The following is an 18,416-nucleotide window of genomic DNA, read 5'->3' as shown; positions in this document are numbered from 1 at the left end:
TATTATTATTATTATTATTATTCCCTTTTTCTTTGATCAGTGTTTATGATTATTGGTAGTATTACATTCTCGGGATCCGTGCTGGACCTGTACCTTCTTCTTCTATTTCTTCTCCTACTTCTTCACGGTCTTTATGCGTAATATTTACATGAACACTACACTGCATATTTAACCGTATATAACATTTGCCTTCCAGTTAATCAGCACTATGAGTTCTCTAGCGGAGTACTGCCTGCCCTCTATCCTTCGCACGCTGTTCGACTGGTACAGGCGGCAGAACGGAGTAGACGATGAATCTCATGAGTACAGACCACGTTCGAGCGCAAAGTCCAAAAAGTAAGTATAAGTATAAGAGCAGGGATAATTATGATATGTGACCATTACTGCACAAAGCTGAATGGACCATTGTTGGTATTGAATTCCATTTGACGTCGTATTTGGGTGTGTTTCATTGGGTGTATTTTCTTTGCCTGGAGACATCTAATAAATATCACCGACATACTGTAAGAGAAATACACTATAATGGACCGTTAAAATGTTCGCCTCCATGCTTGACTGGATAGATTGATTCAGCAGGGCCAAAATAGCCCATTGACGTCACAGGTCCAGCCCGGCACTGAGTCATGGAAAGCTGGGTTTCATCACTGCAGAATAATATTTTAAATTTGTGATTGAGGATGAGAAAGCAAGGTTACATAGTCTTTCATCTTTCTTCTGTCTTCTTCTCCTTCTCAGTGATGAACAGCAGAGAGATTATTTACTGGAGAGGAGAGATCTGGCCATCGACTTCATCTTCTCCCTTGTTCTTATAGAAGTTCTCAAGCAGGTACTTGACGTATAGTTTTATCTCATTCAGAACAAACTTGGCACCTTGGCATTTGGATCGACACTGAATTAATCATCTGTTGTTATACACGTTCTGTCTACATAAAGTCTTTATAGGTTTATTAAACTTTTAACAACTTTAGAGAATAGTACACATTTACAAATTGTACCCCAGATGTATTGTATAGGACAGTGCAGAGGTTTTATGCCTCTCTTTTATTTTTTATTAAAGCATTGATGAGAAAGTCTATGGATTTCAATTTAACATCATCACCGTTGTACCTCTGTATATATAATTTAATCTGTTTTTTAGTTCTTAAGGTGGAAATTCATATTACAAAACACATTTTCCCATAGGAAATAATGCAAATGCAGATAATCCGTTCCAACCACCCAAAAATATTACCAATTTTACCAATTTTCAACAACATAATCATATTTTTTATTGAGAAAAAACATGTAAATTAAGTAAAATATAAAATAAATATACATTAAAGCTTACTTAAACTTAATTTATGATTCCTCTTGGCACAGGCTAAAAGTTCCTGGTTGGTTTTCTTCCAGGTAATCCGGTTTACTCTCGCAGTCCAAAGACATGCAGGTTAGGCTAATTGGCGTTCCCAGATTGCTCGTACTGTGTGAATGTGTCTGTGAATGTTGACCATGGTGGTACAAAAATGGGAATAAATACACTGGTCACCAGTGGCCTCCACGGTTCCTAGTACATGTACAGTGTTAATTGTAATGTAATTCCGAACAAACTATCCTTGAGAGTAAACTTTATGCACGATATCTAAGTATAGGGTTCCCACAGGTCCCATTGTGATCATTAAATTGACTTTTAAGATTATTACTGTACTTATAAGCCACAACTTCACATGCTTATTTAATTATTAATGACATTTTTATTCATTATTTACAGTAACTGCAAAGCCAGTATTTGTCAGCTAGTTAAAATGTTTGGGTCAAATGCACACACACACACACACACACACACACACACACACACACACACACTTGTGAGGTTAACAGGCCAATAATGAATAATGAAACTGTTGGTTGAACCACACCTGCTGCTCAGGTTCTTTAAGATAATAAAACATGAATAGAACGTGTGCAAGAACAGTCAGGAGTTAAATAGTTTTCTAATGATCTCTTTTGTCTTCCTTTAATGATTAGATGCCTCTCCACCCTGTCCTTGACACTTTGGTCCAGGAAGTCATTGACCTGGCCTTTAAGCACTTTAAATACAAAGAAGGGTAATATTCAGATCATAACAGTACTCTACAGTATGTCTTCCTGTCTTGCTCAGCTATAACAATGTGGTGTTTTCTGCATGTTTGCAGGTACAATGGTCCTAACATGACCAATATGCACATTGTAGCAGATTTATACGCAGAAGTAATAGGAGTCCTGGCTCAGACAAAGTGAGTATGGATAATAGACATGGACAAAACGCACTACACTATGCATGCTTTACACGAATCTCTACATGTCAATGCAATAAAGAAAAGTTTGGACACACCTTCTCTATTGTCTTTCCTGGTTTTTATTTCTTTCTACACTGTAAAGCAATGCTGAAGGCATCTAAAATATGCAATAATCTCCTTTGAACAGTTGATAATGAGATGTATCTGCTACTTATGCGACTTTCCTGGGAAGGTCTTCTTCTGAGCCAGTTTCATCATCATGGTGCTTGATGGGTTTTGCAAATGCACTCGACGATACTGTTCTTACAAGAACTGTTCCAAAACAGCTGACCTTCGCGTCTTAAAATAACAGCTGACTGTTGTAGTTGTTACATAATGACCTAATTCCATATGTGTTATTTAATAGTTGTTTTTTTTTAATGTAGAAAGATTATTCCCAATCGTGTCCAAACTCTTGACTGGTACTATACTGTAGATAATAGATTTCTGTTTTCTTCAAAACTCCACAAACCATACAAATGACTTTGCAGAGAACCTGTAGTCTTAATTTTGCAAACATTAAATGTTTTAAAACATTTATGGTGGCATGTCGTCTTGCACCTCCAGGTCCTGGGTTCGATTCCCACCTGTGTGCATGGAGTTTGCATGTTCTCAACGTGCTTGGTGGGTTTCTCACGGGTTCTCCAGTTTTCTCTCACAGGCCAAAGACTTGGAGGTTAGGCTAATTGGCATTACCAAGTTGCCTGTAATGTGTGAATTGACTGGAGGTCCTACCACTGTCATACAAAAATGCAAATAAATACAATGGTCGCCATTGGCCTCCACAGTTCCTAGTTGCAAGGCCCGCATCCGGAACAACTTACACCCGTAATCCAACGTTTCACTATATATATATATAAATATGAGAAAAATATCTTAACCTCCTCTACTTAAATATGTTTATCCAGCTCTATGGTTTACTAATGTGTCATGCTTTGATGGATTGAATTCAGGCTGGGGAAAAAAGACTGTGATATACAAATCATTCACTTTTCGTGGTTTTTTTTTTTTATTATTTCTCAGGTTTTCTGCTGTAAAGAAGAAGTTTCTGAGCGAGCTGAAGGAGCTCCGTCAGAAGGAGCAGAACCCCTGCGTGGTCCAGAGCACCATCAGTCTCATCATGGGTCTGAAGTTCTTCAGGGTGAAGATGTATCCTGTCGAGGACTTCGAGGCGTCTTTTCAGTTCATGCAGGTACTCTAAAGCCATGAGAAAGTGACAGACGTCGCAACATTTCCTGCGCGTTATTGCTAGACATTCTCACTCTGATTGCAGCAAAGGGTGCAAACTGTTTAACGTCAGTTATGTAATCTGTCTCGGGTTATTTATAGCACAGTAACCAATAGTTGTGCAAGAGTTAAACGGAAAGGTTATGTAAGTATGCTTTAAAGTAATCTGTTTTTTTTTTTGTCCTGTTCAAGTTATCTGTTAAGATATGAATCTTTTTCAGAAAAAAAATCAAATTTTTATTTTTTTTTACCTCCTTAGAAAACATTGCATAGGCTTATTGCATCATGGGTGTGTCAAAATTATTAGAACACACTACTTCCTGTTATAGTGGTTATGTTATAGGGGAACCAGGAACTCTATTTTTGTATCCATGACCCACAATATGAGAATATGTACAGTATGTTAATAGATTTTTGAACATGTTCCCAATGTTCTCTGTTACAGGAGTGCGCGCAGTATTTCCTGGAAGTGAAAGACAAAGATATCAAGCAGGCTCTGGCCGGGCTCTTCGTGGAGATTTTGGTGCCTGTCGCAGCGGTGAGTCCAGACGTCTTGGCTCAGGCTGTGCAAAATCTGACAAACTTTCTGCTTGTGTACGTCTAGAGAGTCACCCCGGATAAGCACGTCTGCTAAATGACGTCACTCTCGGAAACTTGGAGCCATTATGGGATTCCGTCGGGTCTGGAGGTTCACTATTGATGTAGAACCCTACAGACACTTAAAAAAAAGATTTTTTTTAATAGTGTACACAAAAAGTTTATATGGTAACACTTTTGTTAGGGCAATAAATTACTTAAAAACAAGTTATATGTAGTTTAATTGTTGACGACTATCAAGATCGTGTAAATGAATTATTATGCAGGCCTAATGTTAATTCATGAATGGTGATGATGTCGAGATGAGCTGATTTGAAACTACGTTATATAGGCAAAAACTGTGATCATCACACCCACAATGTGTTCTTGAATATCTAAAACCTGAAACTTGAAATTAAAACATGAAACTCTCACTGTAAAAACATAAGCGGTATTATTAATGTCTACTCGGTTCCTCCTTTACTCTTACAAAAATTCCACTCTTCTGGCTTTCCACTAGATTTTATAAAGTGTCTGTTGAAATTTGCATATACAGTCACAAGTACGTTCATAAGAAAAGGTTCTAAAGTTGGATGAATAGACCTGTTGCAGTCGAAGGTGTTCAGTGAGTTCATGCCACACCCTTTCTTTAAAGTCTTTATAGACCTCGTTATACTATAACAAGACTGGGGTGGCCCTCTTATATCCAGTTAAGAGAAATGTTCGAGACACTTTACTGTAAATAATCCATGCTTTCATCTTTGTTCCAGAAACAAGCACATGTTCATGATCAAGTGTTCACAAACTTTTGCCCACATAGCGCATCAGAGTTCTGGGCACATCACCGTGGCTTTTAGATCATTGTCCACTCCACTTTAGATCATTGTCGCTTCCCCTGCTCCCAACAGCTGGAACAGATGTTTTAAAGCAAGGGGGGGAAAATGCTTATAAAGTATATTTTTATGTTCGAGGGGTGTTCAAGTCAAACCGGGACTTGTGATGAAATTTTATATGAATGAAGGCGTAAAACTGAGTCTTCAAGCACAAAAAAAGTACAGTGATGAGATTCTAGGCTTAGTCTGACATTGCTTTAGCGTCCAAGCATAAGGATAAGTGCAAGTTTTTTTATTCTCATAACTGTGTTCCGGTAGCTTAATGGTTAGCACTCTCAATAAGCACCTCCTGGGTCCAGGTTCAATTCCCACCTCGGGTCTGTCTGCATGTTCAGACAGTCCAAATACATGCAGGTTAGGCTAATTGGCGATCCCAAATTACCTCGTAGTGTGTGAATAAGCTTGTGAGTAAGTGTGTGTGTGTGTGCATGTAACCCGCCTCCTGGGATAGGCTCAAGCCCCTTTGTGACCCTGTATACAGGATAAAGCGTTATAGGTGATGAGTCAGGGAACGATGCAATCAAAAGTCCCGGTTTGACTTGAACACCCCTCATCTATATGAATTATCAAAGATTGCAACATCTTTAGGTCTTCCTATTTAAATGTAAGTGTCATTATATAGACTGTCTGATTTAACATGTATTAGTGATGACATCACATGACTTGGCGAACAACCGTAACAATTACTTTGGCTATACAGTATAACTGTTTACTGTCTATATTTTATTTCTTTTAGCTGCATATTTATCTTAACCTTGTTTGACTGACCCTTGTTTATTATTTAATTCAATGGCAGGCTGTGAAGAATGAAGTTAACGTTCCTTGTCTAAGAAACTTCGTGGAGAGTTTGTACGATACGACGTTGGATTTGTCTACGAGGAAGAAACACTCTCTGGTCAGACACGAACTTTGTCCTCTCTTCGGTTTTAACCACATTTTGTATTCAATATGTTTTTTTTATTATTGTTTATATAAATAACATTATGGAAATAGACACAACAACACATGATTAGCGATTGTTCAGAGTGGTGTGTGTGTGTGTGTGTGTGAGAGAGAGAGAGAGATGTGGAAAACTGAGACCTGGGCGTGGATTCCATCATATATGAAAACTTTCGAAAGTTTAGTGAAGTTGACTTCTGGGGAACATCCTGAACATCTGTCACATCTGAACATCCTCAACATCTGTCTGTCTCTGTGCTCAGGCCCTTTACCCGCTCGTCACATGTCTGCTGTGCGTCAGTCAGAAACAGTTCTTCCTCAGCAGATGGCATGTCTTCCTCAGCAACTGTCTTTCAAACCTGAAGGTAGTGCACATACAGTACACTTCTTTTGAAAATGTGGCATCTCCACATCTGTATTGTACATTTGATTTTTTAATGTCATATCATGATTTAACGTTGTTGTACAGAGCAAAGACCCGAAGATGGCTCGCGTGGCGCTGGAGTCTCTGTACCGTCTCCTCTGGGTGTACATGATCCGCATCAAGTGTGAAAGCAACACTGCGACACAGGGGTGAGTGTGTACCGGTGTTGCGTAACACTCCTGCAGTTAAAGCCCCACTGAGAGCCAGGCCTGGGCAGAGCCACAGGAAGTGGTGCTTACGTCATCGTGCCTGCTCCATCAATGCCATCTTTCTTGGTGGATTATGGGCAGGCTGAAGGAGTGAAATAAATAACACACGGACTGTACCCCACCCAGTGGCGTCACTCTGTGTGTGTGTGTGTGGGGGGGGGGGGTAAATGCACTCAGTGCCTCGCCGTAATTAGTGTAGGAGGGCCGGGAGCGGGTGGAGGACTGAAAAAGGAAAACTCTGGGAACTTGGCTCACAGCCTTATTTGGCAGTAGCGCGGATGCAAACAATGAACAGTGCCATTTTAGAACCTAGACATTAGTTTGGACCTTTTTTAGATGGTGATTTATTAGTTTTACCAAAATAACTCATTGGATACAGTTTGAGCTTTAAAGTGTTAATTCAGTCCAAATGCCAGACCACGATAAATGCAGTAACAGCGTAATGAGCTGGACTCAGGTCAAGTCGAAAATGCTAAGTCTATAAAGAACTATTATTTTTCCATTAGTTTAAAAAAAAAATACAATTTTCAACACCGTTTTATACCACAGAGCCGTTAAAGTCCCAAATCTGATTAGTCCGACCCGCGTCTAGCTGTAATTCAAATCATATGTTTATATCAATGTTGTTCTAATACTGGATAAAGTCAAATCCCCAGCACTGATTTATCACTCAGAGTGTTGAATTAACACCCTTAAGCGTTTATTTAAGTCTGTATGGAGTCAATTTGCACAATCTAAATGTGTTTTATTTACATTTTATTATTATTATAGTGATTATTTATGGTGTATTGGTTTACGTAAGGCGATGTTCATTTCTTATTTATGGAAAGACTCGCGAGTGTCAGTGCTTTATAATAGTAGATACATTTTCTACCACTGGAAAGTCTTCATCACAAAGGAATTTGAAATACATCTATAAACCGTAAAAAAAAAAAAAAATTGGTACTGTGGCATAGTGGTTAGGACTGTGGCCTTGCATGGCCAGGGTCTGGGTTCAATTCCCTCCTCGGGTCTGTGTGTGTGTGAAGTTTGCATGTTCTCCCTGTGCTTGCTTGGTCCGTTTCCATCAGGTTCTCCGGTCCAGTTCAAAGACATGCAGATTAGGTTCATTGGTAGGTGATGGATTGGCACCCTGTCCAGGGTGTATCCCACCACATGCCCAAAGTTTCCTGGGATAGACTATACAGAATAAGTGGTATAGAAAATGAATAAATGTAATATTTGTAAATTGCTGACTTTTATGTTTAAAACACAAGAATCAATTTTTGCTCATTGATTTACTGTATGATGATTGGTCTGATTAAATACAGCATTTATTATTTAATATTGTGTCATGTTTACGTCAAGTCATATTGTGTTTTTATTATTTATTTTTCGGACTTTTCTAATTAAATACAGCGCAGTTACTGATGAAACGTCTCTTTCATGGTTAACGAGGGGTTTAGATGAAAGATGAAAAACCCAACTTAAAGTTCATAGCAGTGCACACAACTCAGATCAGTTTCGATCTAGTTTTTTGGGCAGTAGATTCATTCTTTCAATATGCACTACGACACAACTGGAGCTGTCAATATTAATGCCCTAACGCATGTGAATAATCTAGAAATTGTAACGCATTATTATTTTTTTACACAAATTATTATATGTCTAAGTTCGACCCTAATGACTTACCATAATCGCAACGCGGTTACCCGGCTGTGTGTGATATACTGTAGGCACCTTTAACGCGGATAACAAGATGACAGAGGAAACATCACCAGGTCTGCTGAGCGACAAATTTCATTATAAAAAAATAAACTTTTGCATTTGGTGCTGGTCCCATTTGAAAGAGTTTAATTTAATTTGACATTTATTAAATTTTAAGGTTTTAGATATTATAAAACTTTCTAATCTGTTTCCTCTAACCAGTTTCTCATGCATTTCTTTATTCTAACATTGCACGTGTATAATAAAAGTAAATCTAAGGATTTTAAAATGAACATTAATCATGATTAATCACACACTATGACTGTTTTTTGTTTTTACTGTACTGTGCTCTGGAGTAAGTTCCAGTAGATTTAGCAGTTGATTCAGTGGTCTTTTCAGTAGTGTAGTTACAGGCTACAGGATGCTACTTCACCTCCGCTAACCTCTAGCATTATGAAGTTGTCACTTTAACAGGTTGTAAAGATATGAACTGTGATTAGCACACGGCAGGTCAAGCAGTTGCCCTGGCTGTTTGGAAACTGTCAGGCAGACAAAACTCCCCAACACCCCCCACCCACAATACACACACACACACACACACAAGCGCATGCACATGTTCATGTCATGACCTTAAATAAATCTAGCTCAGTGGGATCAGTGTCAGTATTCTGCCTGCACTAATTCCTCCAAAATAGCACTTAACTAAACTGTAAAATGTGAAATAAGAGGAGACACTGTAACACCATCTCCGTCACAAGGGAAGCCAAGTACAGTATGTATTTTGTTCAATTGTTTCATTATTTTTTTGGATTAATTAATATATTGTTTGTCTGTGTTTTTTTTTTTTCTTTTCTTTGTAAACAGACGTCTTAACAATATTGTCACTACGCTGTTCCCGAAAGGGTCTCGGAGCGTGGTTCCAAAAGACATGCCTCTCAATATCTTTGTCAAGATTATTCAGTTTATTGCACAGGTAAAGAAAGCACACCCACACACCCACACACACACCCACACAGATTTATATTATATATATATATATATATATATATATATATATATATACAGATAATTATATACCAGGCCTAATCTTAAGGACTACAGTACTTACACTTACTCAATTAAGAGTAAGTACGCACTGTAGGTAGAATAAGTGCTAAGTAGGTAAGCAGAAAGTAAACAGTGAATAAATAGTTGATAAGTAGTAACTAAGGAGTAAGTAAGTAGAAAGATTTTTATGTAATAAGTGGTCAATAAATAGCAAGTAAATATGTACTGTAAGTAATTGGAAAAAATATATATTAAAAAAAGAAATAAATATGTAACGGGGACATAGAGAGTAATAAATGCTGTAGGTAGTAAGAGAGTAAGTAGGATGTAATAAATAGGTGTTAAGTAAGTAGAAAATCCCTAACTTTAAAAGAAATAGTAATTAATTAGTAAATTAGTCGTAAGTAAATAAATAAGTACTACATAATACTTATAATAGTAATTAAGTAGTAAATAAGTAGAAAGTAAGTACACAATAAGTATAATACAATACTAGTAAAGTAGTAAATGAATAATAAATAAATATGTAAATAATGAGCATTTGAAGAAATAAGTATTATTAAAGTAGTGAATAAAGATTGGGGACATAAAAAAGTAATGAATACTGTAGAGAGTAAGTGAGTAAGTAGAATGTATTAAATGGGTGCTGGTTAGGTGGAAAAACATAACTTTACAATAAGTAGAAATTTATTAGTAAATTAATGGTAAGTAAGTAAATTAATAGTGGAGAAGTAGTAATCAAGTAGTGAATAAGTAAAAAGTAAGAATAAGAGTGTAATGTAACAAATAGTGAATATTTATATTATAGTAAATAATATAATAAAAGTAGGTAATTGGAAAAAATATATAAAATAAGTAAGAGATAAGGATTGGGGTTATATAAAGTAATAAATACTGTAGGTAGTAAGAGAGTAAGTAGAATGTAGTAAATAGGTGTTAAGTAGAAAATTCCTAACTTTAAAATAAATAGTAATTAATTAGTAAATCAGTAGTAAGTAAGTAAATGAATAATAGATAAGTAGTAAATAGGCAAAAAGTAAATATTAAGTAAGAGTAAGAGTGAAATTTAATAAGTAGTAAATAAATAATAAATAAGTAAGTAAAAAGTAAGCGATTTAAAAGATAAGTATTAAGTAAATAGTGAATAAAGATTGGGGAAATAGTAATAAATATGTAGTAAGTAAGTAGAATATAGTAAATACTGTAAGTATTAAGTAAGTAGAAAGTGAATAAGTTCTAAATAATTAGTGATTAAATAGTAAATTAGTGGTAAGTCATTAAGAAAGAAAGTTTCAAGTTAAACAAAACCATCGGGGATGTAAACATATTTAAGCTGCTAGTGTAAATGTCTGATTATTATTCTATAAAGCATAATGCATACAGTTGGTTTGACTTATTGAACTCTGTTCGCTGTTACAGGAAAGGCTTGATTTTGCCATGAAAGAAGTCATCTTTGACCTGCTGTGTGTCGGGAAGCCTGCGAAAGCTTTTAGTCTTAATCCTGAGGTAGTTAAACAATGATGTAATCATGACACCAAATCAATATATTGTGCAGTCTTTTGTATTAGGTTTATATATATATGAAATATGATATACTGTATCAAGCAGCTTGTACGTACAGTACATTATCCTGTTGTTTTTTTTCCACTTCCGTGGTGTGTACCTCAGAGGATGAATATCGGCCTGCGTGCATTCCTGGTCATCGCCGATAAGCTCCAGCAGAAGGACGGAGAGCCGCCAATGCCGAACACCGGGGTCACACTTCCGTCTGGGAACACACTGCGGGTCAAAAAGACGTACCTGAGCAAAGCCCTCACTGAGGACGAGGCCAAACTTATAGGTGACACATTTAAAGGTTGATGTACAGTATATATATTACTATATTAGTTTATATATTATTATAATTGTTTCATGGAAACAATTTGAAGGATTTATCCTTTATCATGTGTTCTTTCATGTAGGAATGTCCCTCTATTATTCCCAAGTCCGTAAAGCCATAGACAACATCCTGAGACATTTGGATAAAGAAGTGGGCCGCTGTATGATGCTTACTAATGCACAGATGCTCAATAAGGAACCGGAAGACATGATTACGTGAGTATGACACACATTACGCCAGTGATGACAATGCTAGATAGATTTTAACAAGGCTGAATCCCAAATCGCTGATCAAGGGCACTACTTGGTGTGTGGAACAAGGGATTCTACAACCTACATAGCACACTACCTTTCCGTTTGATGTACATACATATTTAATTAAACAAAGCCTTATTAGCATAGATGAAGACACATTTCTAATTCAAATTATATTTTTTAACAATATCTGTAATCATTTATGTGTTTATTTGTCTATGTGTGTACATCAGAGGGGAGAGGAAGCCCAAGATTGACCTGTTTAGGACGTGTGTAGCTGCCATCCCTCGCATCCTGCCTGACGGTATGACCAAGCCGGAGCTTGTTGACCTGCTGGCTCGGTGAGTGTGTGTTTGTGTGCCTACTGTATGTGTGTGTATGTATATGTGCCAGGGAAAGTTACGGTCCTTTAAAAACACACCCTGAAACATTTACCTCCTCTTATACTACAGCAATTACAATTTGTAGTTTATGAATAAACACAGCATGCTTTTTTATTGTTTATGGTATAGTTAATCATATGGAACATCCATTAGACAGTATAGATACCAATAATAATAAAAAAACAGGCATATTTTGGCAAAACTACAAAGAAGAACATCTTTTGCTCATTACAATGCTGGTGAAAGTAATGCAGCTTGAGAAGATACAATTTTTGTACATTTTAAACTCACACTATCATGTGATGTCATTATTATTATTATTATTATTATTATTATTATTATTATTAATAGTATTAGTAGTACTTTTTACTTTTTTTTTTTTACTTTTTTTTTTTAAGTCCATTATCTCGTTGGTACTTTATATTATTAACAGAAGTCGTATGTAGAAACTCTTGTATCTGACCTTGTTGTGTATGGGAATCTTCAACCAGAGACAGAGAGATAAAAAAAAGGAAGAATAAGAGCACGGTGGTTAACCTGGTTTTCTCAGAGACCTCTGGGTGAAGGAATCTCTTCCTGGCTGAATTGGAAGTCTCAGTGCAACCGGAGAGGTGACGTGTCCTGATAGGGTCTGATTTCTCATGTTTAAAGCATTAGGTCTGACCCGGTTTAGTTTGCGGTATAGGAGAACTTTGAGTCCAGCTTCTCTGCTGCATTTTCTTGAGGGAGATTTCATGTGAACAAGAAAAGGATTTGCATGCTTTTCAACTTGTGTTTTTCATATTCAATGCACACGAGGTGTTTTTCCTTCATGGTACAATGGAACCCAGAAACATCTGAACATCTGAACATCTGAACATTTGACACACTCGGAGGAAAGCGCTATCCGAACCCTTTCACTTGCATGAGCCCGCAGATGCCCATGTTCGCCTACCGGTGCTATAAACGATGTGGGAGAGTGATGTCACCACCCCTTTCCACCAAGAAGGCCTATAAATGACCTACGACCCATGAATTGAACCCATGAAGTTATGGTTTAAAAAATAAGATAATACTTTACTTTTATTTTCTTTCCCTAATTTAATACACATAGACTCTCAGACTATTTTGTAGATATGAACCCAGGCAGTGTCGGATTCTTGATACTGATCAGTCAAAAGGCCGCAACACAACTTACAGCTCGATATTAATGTGTAACATATTATTCAGTTAAGCTTATATTTGTCACATATACATTAGTGCACTGTAAAATTTCTTCTCCGCTTATCCCACCGGGAATGGGGTCGGAGCGCAGGGTCAGCCATGATACATCGCTCCTAGAGCACATAGGGTTAAAGGTCTTGCTCAAGCGCCAGCAATGGCAAGCTGGGGCTCGAACCGCCGACCTTCCGGTCAGTGCCTGAGCAGTGCCTTAGCCCTTTGAGCTCCCACTGTGCTTATTATTTCTATAGCAAAAACAGCTTTCCAAATATAGATTAAAAAATGTGCGGAATTACTGATATGGAGATGTTTTGAGGCCGGAGATAATTGTTTAGAATTTTTGCAAGACGTTTTCAGTGTTGTTGCTTTGGCTTCAGTTTCCTGACACAGGAAATTCTTCAGCAGAGACGGGTTTTGTGCTTTGTGCATGTCTTAACTGTGATTTTTAACTTCATGTATAGGAATAAAAAGAAAAAAGAGGGGGGGGGGTTATACATGTACAGTAACTTCAGAATTGTTGCATTGTTCCCTGATTGTACTTTTCGTACAGTCTATACGTGATTAGGTTGCCTGTTTATAGGCTTTAGAGTTTTGCCTTGTTGCAATAACTTTGTTAGCATTTTTGTCTTTAAGTTCAAGCTTTGTATAGACATTTTCTTGGGTTATCCACTTTGAATCATTACAGTAGGTCCAGAATAGGTGACATAGGCTTCATTCCAGATACCCTTCCTATCACAACCATCCTATTTTCCAACCGGACTTGAGACCGGCACTGAATGCAATGGCTGGGTTGTCATATGGTTCCTAAGAACCCAACAGTGGAGACCTGTCAGTGGCGATGCTCGAACCTGAGACATAAACTGAATCAGCGACCCACAGCCTCCACTTCCTAAGCCACCACTGCTTCATTCTGATTGTTTTCGTTTCTTCAGGTGATGGAAATATATTTAGTGTTCATCATATTTTCTTGACTCTGTGTCTTGCGATCAGGTTGACCATCCACATGGACGACGAGCTTCGTCTGATTGCCCAGAACTCCCTGCAGAGTCTGCTGCTGGACTTCTCCGACTGGCGGGAGGAAGTGCTGCTCGGGTACAGCGGGTTCCTGCTGCGCGAGGTTCAGGACACGCAGCAGAGCCTCCTCCACTCCTCCATCAAACTGCTCCTCCAGCTCCTCACACAGTGGAGGCTCGCTCTCATTACGTCCAGCAGGAACGCTGAGAGCGCCAACATCTGCTCTGCTGAGGTAAGACACCAGCATTTCGACTTATACAGATTTATCCATACAGCGGTCCCACGGGATGCGAATTTAATCCATCCTGGAGACGAGTTCTTAAGACGTAACGCATTTTCCCATTGAAAATAATGTAAATACAGATAATCCGTTCCAGCCACCCAAAAATATTACCAATTTTTAACACTATAATCATATTTTTAGCATTGAAAAACAATCAAAACCTTTAGAAAAGATGCGTAAATGAAGTAAAATATAAAATAAATAGACATTAAACCTCACTTAACCCTAATTTATGATTCCTTTTGACACCGGCTGCTTTAAAAAAACAAACTGAAAGTGGCGCCGTTTTCTTCTTACTACCATCCTTGCTACCATCTTGTGGTGCCACGCCTTCACTAAATCTTGCACGAAATCCAAAAGACTATTAAAAATATGTACACTACTGTAGCATCACCCGTCTTTCCGTTGACGCAAACAAGTGGCTCCTAGACGAAGCAGTTCGGCTCAGTCCGGTCACTCAAACATGCAGAGACGAATTTCTTGAAAACGTTCAGTTCTTACAGCAAAGATTCTTAAGGCGGGGCGCTCCTTTGTCGAGGTTCCACTGTACTGTACAGATCATAAGAGGACATTATAATCCGGATATGTGAGGACAAGTGCACTGTGTGAGTTTTTATTTGTGTTGGAGTTGAGGTTAAGGTGGAGTTGCAGATGTTGGGCGGTGTCAGGGTGTCCTGGAGATGAGCTGTTTTAATCTTTTTCCAAAAAAAAAACAACATTTTTTTTAAATTATAACCCATGTCTTTAATGTTTGTATTATAAATTCAAAATCAATCGGAGTTCGGTTGAAGTAAACGTGTCGTGTTAATGTTTCCGTTTGTGTGTGTGTGTGTGTGTGTGTGTTAGTTATTACAGGGTGTGTCCGGGGCCAGGCCTCGTCCTGACACGGCTCCTTTCTCGGCGGTGTTGCGTGCTCTCGAGGGTCTCGCTCTCGTGCTGCTCTGCTCGTGTCACACCGCTATACGCAAACTGGCCGTGTCGGTGCTCCGGGAGCTCCGCCTTCTCCTGCTCACCGTCTCCCAGACCGAGGTTAGAGCAGACACCCTCTCTCTCTCTCCCTCTCTTTCTCTCTCTCTCTTACACACACTCACGGTATTTAATAGAATGGTGTGTGTGTGTGTGTGTGTGTTTAGACGAATTTAGTTCCTCTACAGGATATAATGGGGTAAATTCTTGACACATGCGAGCTCACATGACAGATATACATAGACATGACCTCAATCAGGAATTAATAATCACTCACAAAGCCCCCCTGTAAAACTAATCCCACCTGAACAGGGTTTAATCTACTGGACCAGTATTCCTAATATAACACATGGAGCAACTGGATCGCTATAAAGAGTAGGTGGGGTTTTTATGACTATCATAAAATGCCAAAAAAATAATAATAATTGGCATCCTATGAGAAGATTTGATTTAAGGTTTAAGAATTGAGGGTTTAACAAGAAAAGCACAGGCCAAGGAAAATCTTATTAACATGCTGCACACATTAAAAAGGGGGACGTCTGGAGATATTTATGAAAACGAGTGTGAGCTGGATATATATGTGTGTGTGTGTGTGTGTGTTGGACAGGATGATGAGCGACCCATGCTGGACGTGCTGGATCAGGCGAGCCCGTTGGTGCTGGAGAGCTTTACAAATGTCCTGAGCGATTCTGTAAGTGTGTGTGTGTGTGTGTGTGTGTGTGTGTGTATGTATGTATTTAACTCACAGAAGCAGCCTCTGTACAGCCACAAAGTCTCCTCTGTTCCCACATTCATACAAATGAGTTTAGTCTGTCTGCTCTCCGTTTATAGATTTACACTCGGGTTAATATACTGTGTGTGTTGTGGGCTGTATAGCGCCGGTGTGTTCAGCGCCGTGGAGAATCTTTACTTATCAAAGGGTCCAAACGTCTGTCCAAAAAAGCAATACCTTTTTGTATTAGTGCATATCGAATTTCTTAAATCAGATTGGTCAGATTTTAAGTTGTTAAAATGAATGCACTTGTCAAGCATCTTATCATTTTTAGAGTAACAGTTCATTCACAGAGACCTGAACATCATAATAAACTACCTGATCTAACCTGCAAAAAATGGAATATGGACAAGTTAAGTATTTGGTAATATGTGGCATTGTGGCTTAATGGTTAGCACTGTCGCCTTGCACCACCAGGGTTTGGGTTTGATTCCCAGCCAGGTTCGATTTCTTCCGCTGTGTGCATGGGGTTCACATGTTCTCCCCGTGCTTGGTGGGTTTCCTCCGGGTACTCTAGTTCCAAATTGCCCATAGTGTGTGTGCCCTGAGATGTATTGGCACCCCGTCCGGGGTGTACCCCACCTCATGTCCCTGTATACAGGATACAGCGGTATAGACGATCGATATAGAGTGAGAGTGAGTAAATTAGGTAATTCGGTGAAGTCAGTAGACATAACAATTCTGAAAGGAGTCTCCAGTGTCACTTTGTAGCAATCTCGGTTCAAAGTGGGTAAAAGTACAACAAAGATCTTTGAGCAAAACACTGGGGTGTGAATGAACAAACAAACACATAAAGTAAACAGTGGAAACGAAATATTAATGCGATGCAAAACATCATTGTACATAACAGACCTGTAGGCTCCTGGAATTTGCATGGAAGTAGAAAGAAGAGGAGATCTGATATTCTCCAGCATGCTCAGTAAAACCTAACAGCTGTTTCACATACAGTACTGTGCAGAAGTCTTGGGCACATACACGAAACATGCCATAAGCATTAAAAAACATTTCTACATAAAAGATACAGATGTGTGCAGTTTTAAGTAAAACAGCTAGTAGGTTTTACTGAGTGTGTGGAGAAAATGAGTTCTTCTGATAACAAGATCCTTTATACTGTATTTTCACACATAACCCAGGAGCTTACATTATTTTTTTTTATTACTTCCATATGAAAACTGGTCTGTCATGTAATACGTTGCTTTCTTTACAAGCATGCGATAATCTTCTGTAATATTATTTATTTATTGATTTTTAAGTTTTGTTCGGAAATAGTGAATGGTTTTAGACATAATGCAGACATGATAAACACATATAAGAAAAAAGATAGTATGGTGCCTAAGACTTTTGCACAGTACTGTATATACATAAAAGTTTATGAAATATGGATCCTACTGTATATTTGTGCATATTGTGCATGGAAATGTTAAATTTTTATTTTACTTTGCTGTAGCATTTGTTGCTCTTGACATGGATGTGTGTGTTTTAGACATCTGTTCCCTCAGGACATCAGGCTGACCTCCAGTGGTTGGTGGAGTGGAGCGGGAGTCTCCTCAGCAGTCAGTACGATGTCTGCAGCCCCTCGTCGGTCTGGGTGGTGGCGCAGTCGGCTCGGGACCCCTGGGCTCTCTGCCTCTTCAGCCTCCTGAAACAGGAACATCTACCCAAGCAGTGTCCTACAGCTCTGAGCTACGCCTGGCCCTACGCCTTCACCCGGCTGCAGCTGCTCATGCCCGTGATTGATCCCAGGTGAGATCCCAGGCTCTTTCAACTCAGCCAGTGTTTAATGGAAGACTTTGTTCTTAATTTATTGTATGAGTATTGATGTTTTGTTGTTCTTGTTGTTGTTGATGCTTTTTAGCAATCCAGCTAATACTAAAAAGCTGAGTGCAGCAGGTTCAGGTGACAACTACGTGGCTCTATGGAGGAACTACCTGATCCTGTGTTTCGGTGTAGCCAAGCCAAGCATCATGAGCCCCGGCCATCTGCGAGCCTCCGCTCCGGAGATCATGACCCCTACTAGTGAAAACAGCAGCGGTCTTGACTACAAGGTGAGTGCTTAGAGATTAAATGTAAGCTAGACTATATGATTCATTTGATTTGTATTGATTTTTAAAGTGTTGTAAGTTCACATGACAATATATCCGTCATATGTTTGTACTGTTTGTGTCTGCGTGCTGCTCATTAGGTGGTGGGGACGCCGTCAGTAGCGTGGCTGTTGAAACAGCTCGTTCCTTTGATGCGTTCCGAGAGCATCGAGATCACCGAGGCACTGGTGCTCGGCTTCGGCCGCACAAAGTCACTCATTTTTAGGTTTGTTGAGTAATTTAAATGATCGTTTCCTATCCTGTTTCAATATATAACAATAAATCGTTC

At 38.7% G+C, this 18,416-nt stretch overlaps 1 protein-coding gene across 7 annotated transcripts in view; it reads left to right on the top strand.

The window, feature by feature from the left end:
• Positions 1-18,416, top strand: part of frya (furry homolog a (Drosophila)) — a 92,370-nt gene that overhangs the window by 37,237 nt on the left and 36,717 nt on the right. For 5 of the 7 annotated variants that reach the window (XR_008361375.1, XM_053508033.1, XM_053508028.1 and 2 more), the window contains exons 4-23: positions 197-336; positions 736-826; positions 2,005-2,084; positions 2,172-2,252; positions 3,318-3,486; positions 3,967-4,059; positions 5,787-5,885; positions 6,193-6,294; positions 6,399-6,502; positions 9,113-9,221; positions 10,715-10,801; positions 10,964-11,150; positions 11,257-11,389; positions 11,662-11,769; positions 14,002-14,257; positions 15,155-15,337; positions 15,882-15,965; positions 17,530-17,789; positions 17,902-18,091; positions 18,229-18,353. Coding sequence is in view for 6 of the 7 variants with exons in the window: in XM_053508033.1 (XP_053364008.1) it covers positions 197-336; positions 736-826; positions 2,005-2,084; positions 2,172-2,252; positions 3,318-3,486; positions 3,967-4,059; positions 5,787-5,885; positions 6,193-6,294; positions 6,399-6,502; positions 9,113-9,221; positions 10,715-10,801; positions 10,964-11,150; positions 11,257-11,389; positions 11,662-11,769; positions 14,002-14,257; positions 15,155-15,337; positions 15,882-15,965; positions 17,530-17,789; positions 17,902-18,091; positions 18,229-18,353 (2,681 nt within the window). In the remaining variant the exon portion in view is untranslated. The remainder of the gene's footprint in view (positions 1-196; positions 337-735; positions 827-2,004; positions 2,085-2,171; positions 2,253-3,317; positions 3,487-3,966; positions 4,060-5,786; positions 5,886-6,192; positions 6,295-6,398; positions 6,503-9,112; positions 9,222-10,714; positions 10,802-10,963; positions 11,151-11,256; positions 11,390-11,661; positions 11,770-14,001; positions 14,258-15,154; positions 15,338-15,881; positions 15,966-17,529; positions 17,790-17,901; positions 18,092-18,228; positions 18,354-18,416) is intronic. The other 2 variants (XM_053508029.1, XM_053508031.1) reach the window with 1 other exon arrangement.

This window comes from Clarias gariepinus, chromosome 11 (genome assembly GCF_024256425.1).
Source record: "Clarias gariepinus isolate MV-2021 ecotype Netherlands chromosome 11, CGAR_prim_01v2, whole genome shotgun sequence".
In the NCBI taxonomy this organism is placed as follows: domain Eukaryota; kingdom Metazoa; phylum Chordata; class Actinopteri; order Siluriformes; family Clariidae; genus Clarias; species Clarias gariepinus.
The sequence above is the reverse complement of the archived record's forward strand: the minus strand, read 5'-3'. Positions and strand labels throughout refer to the sequence as shown.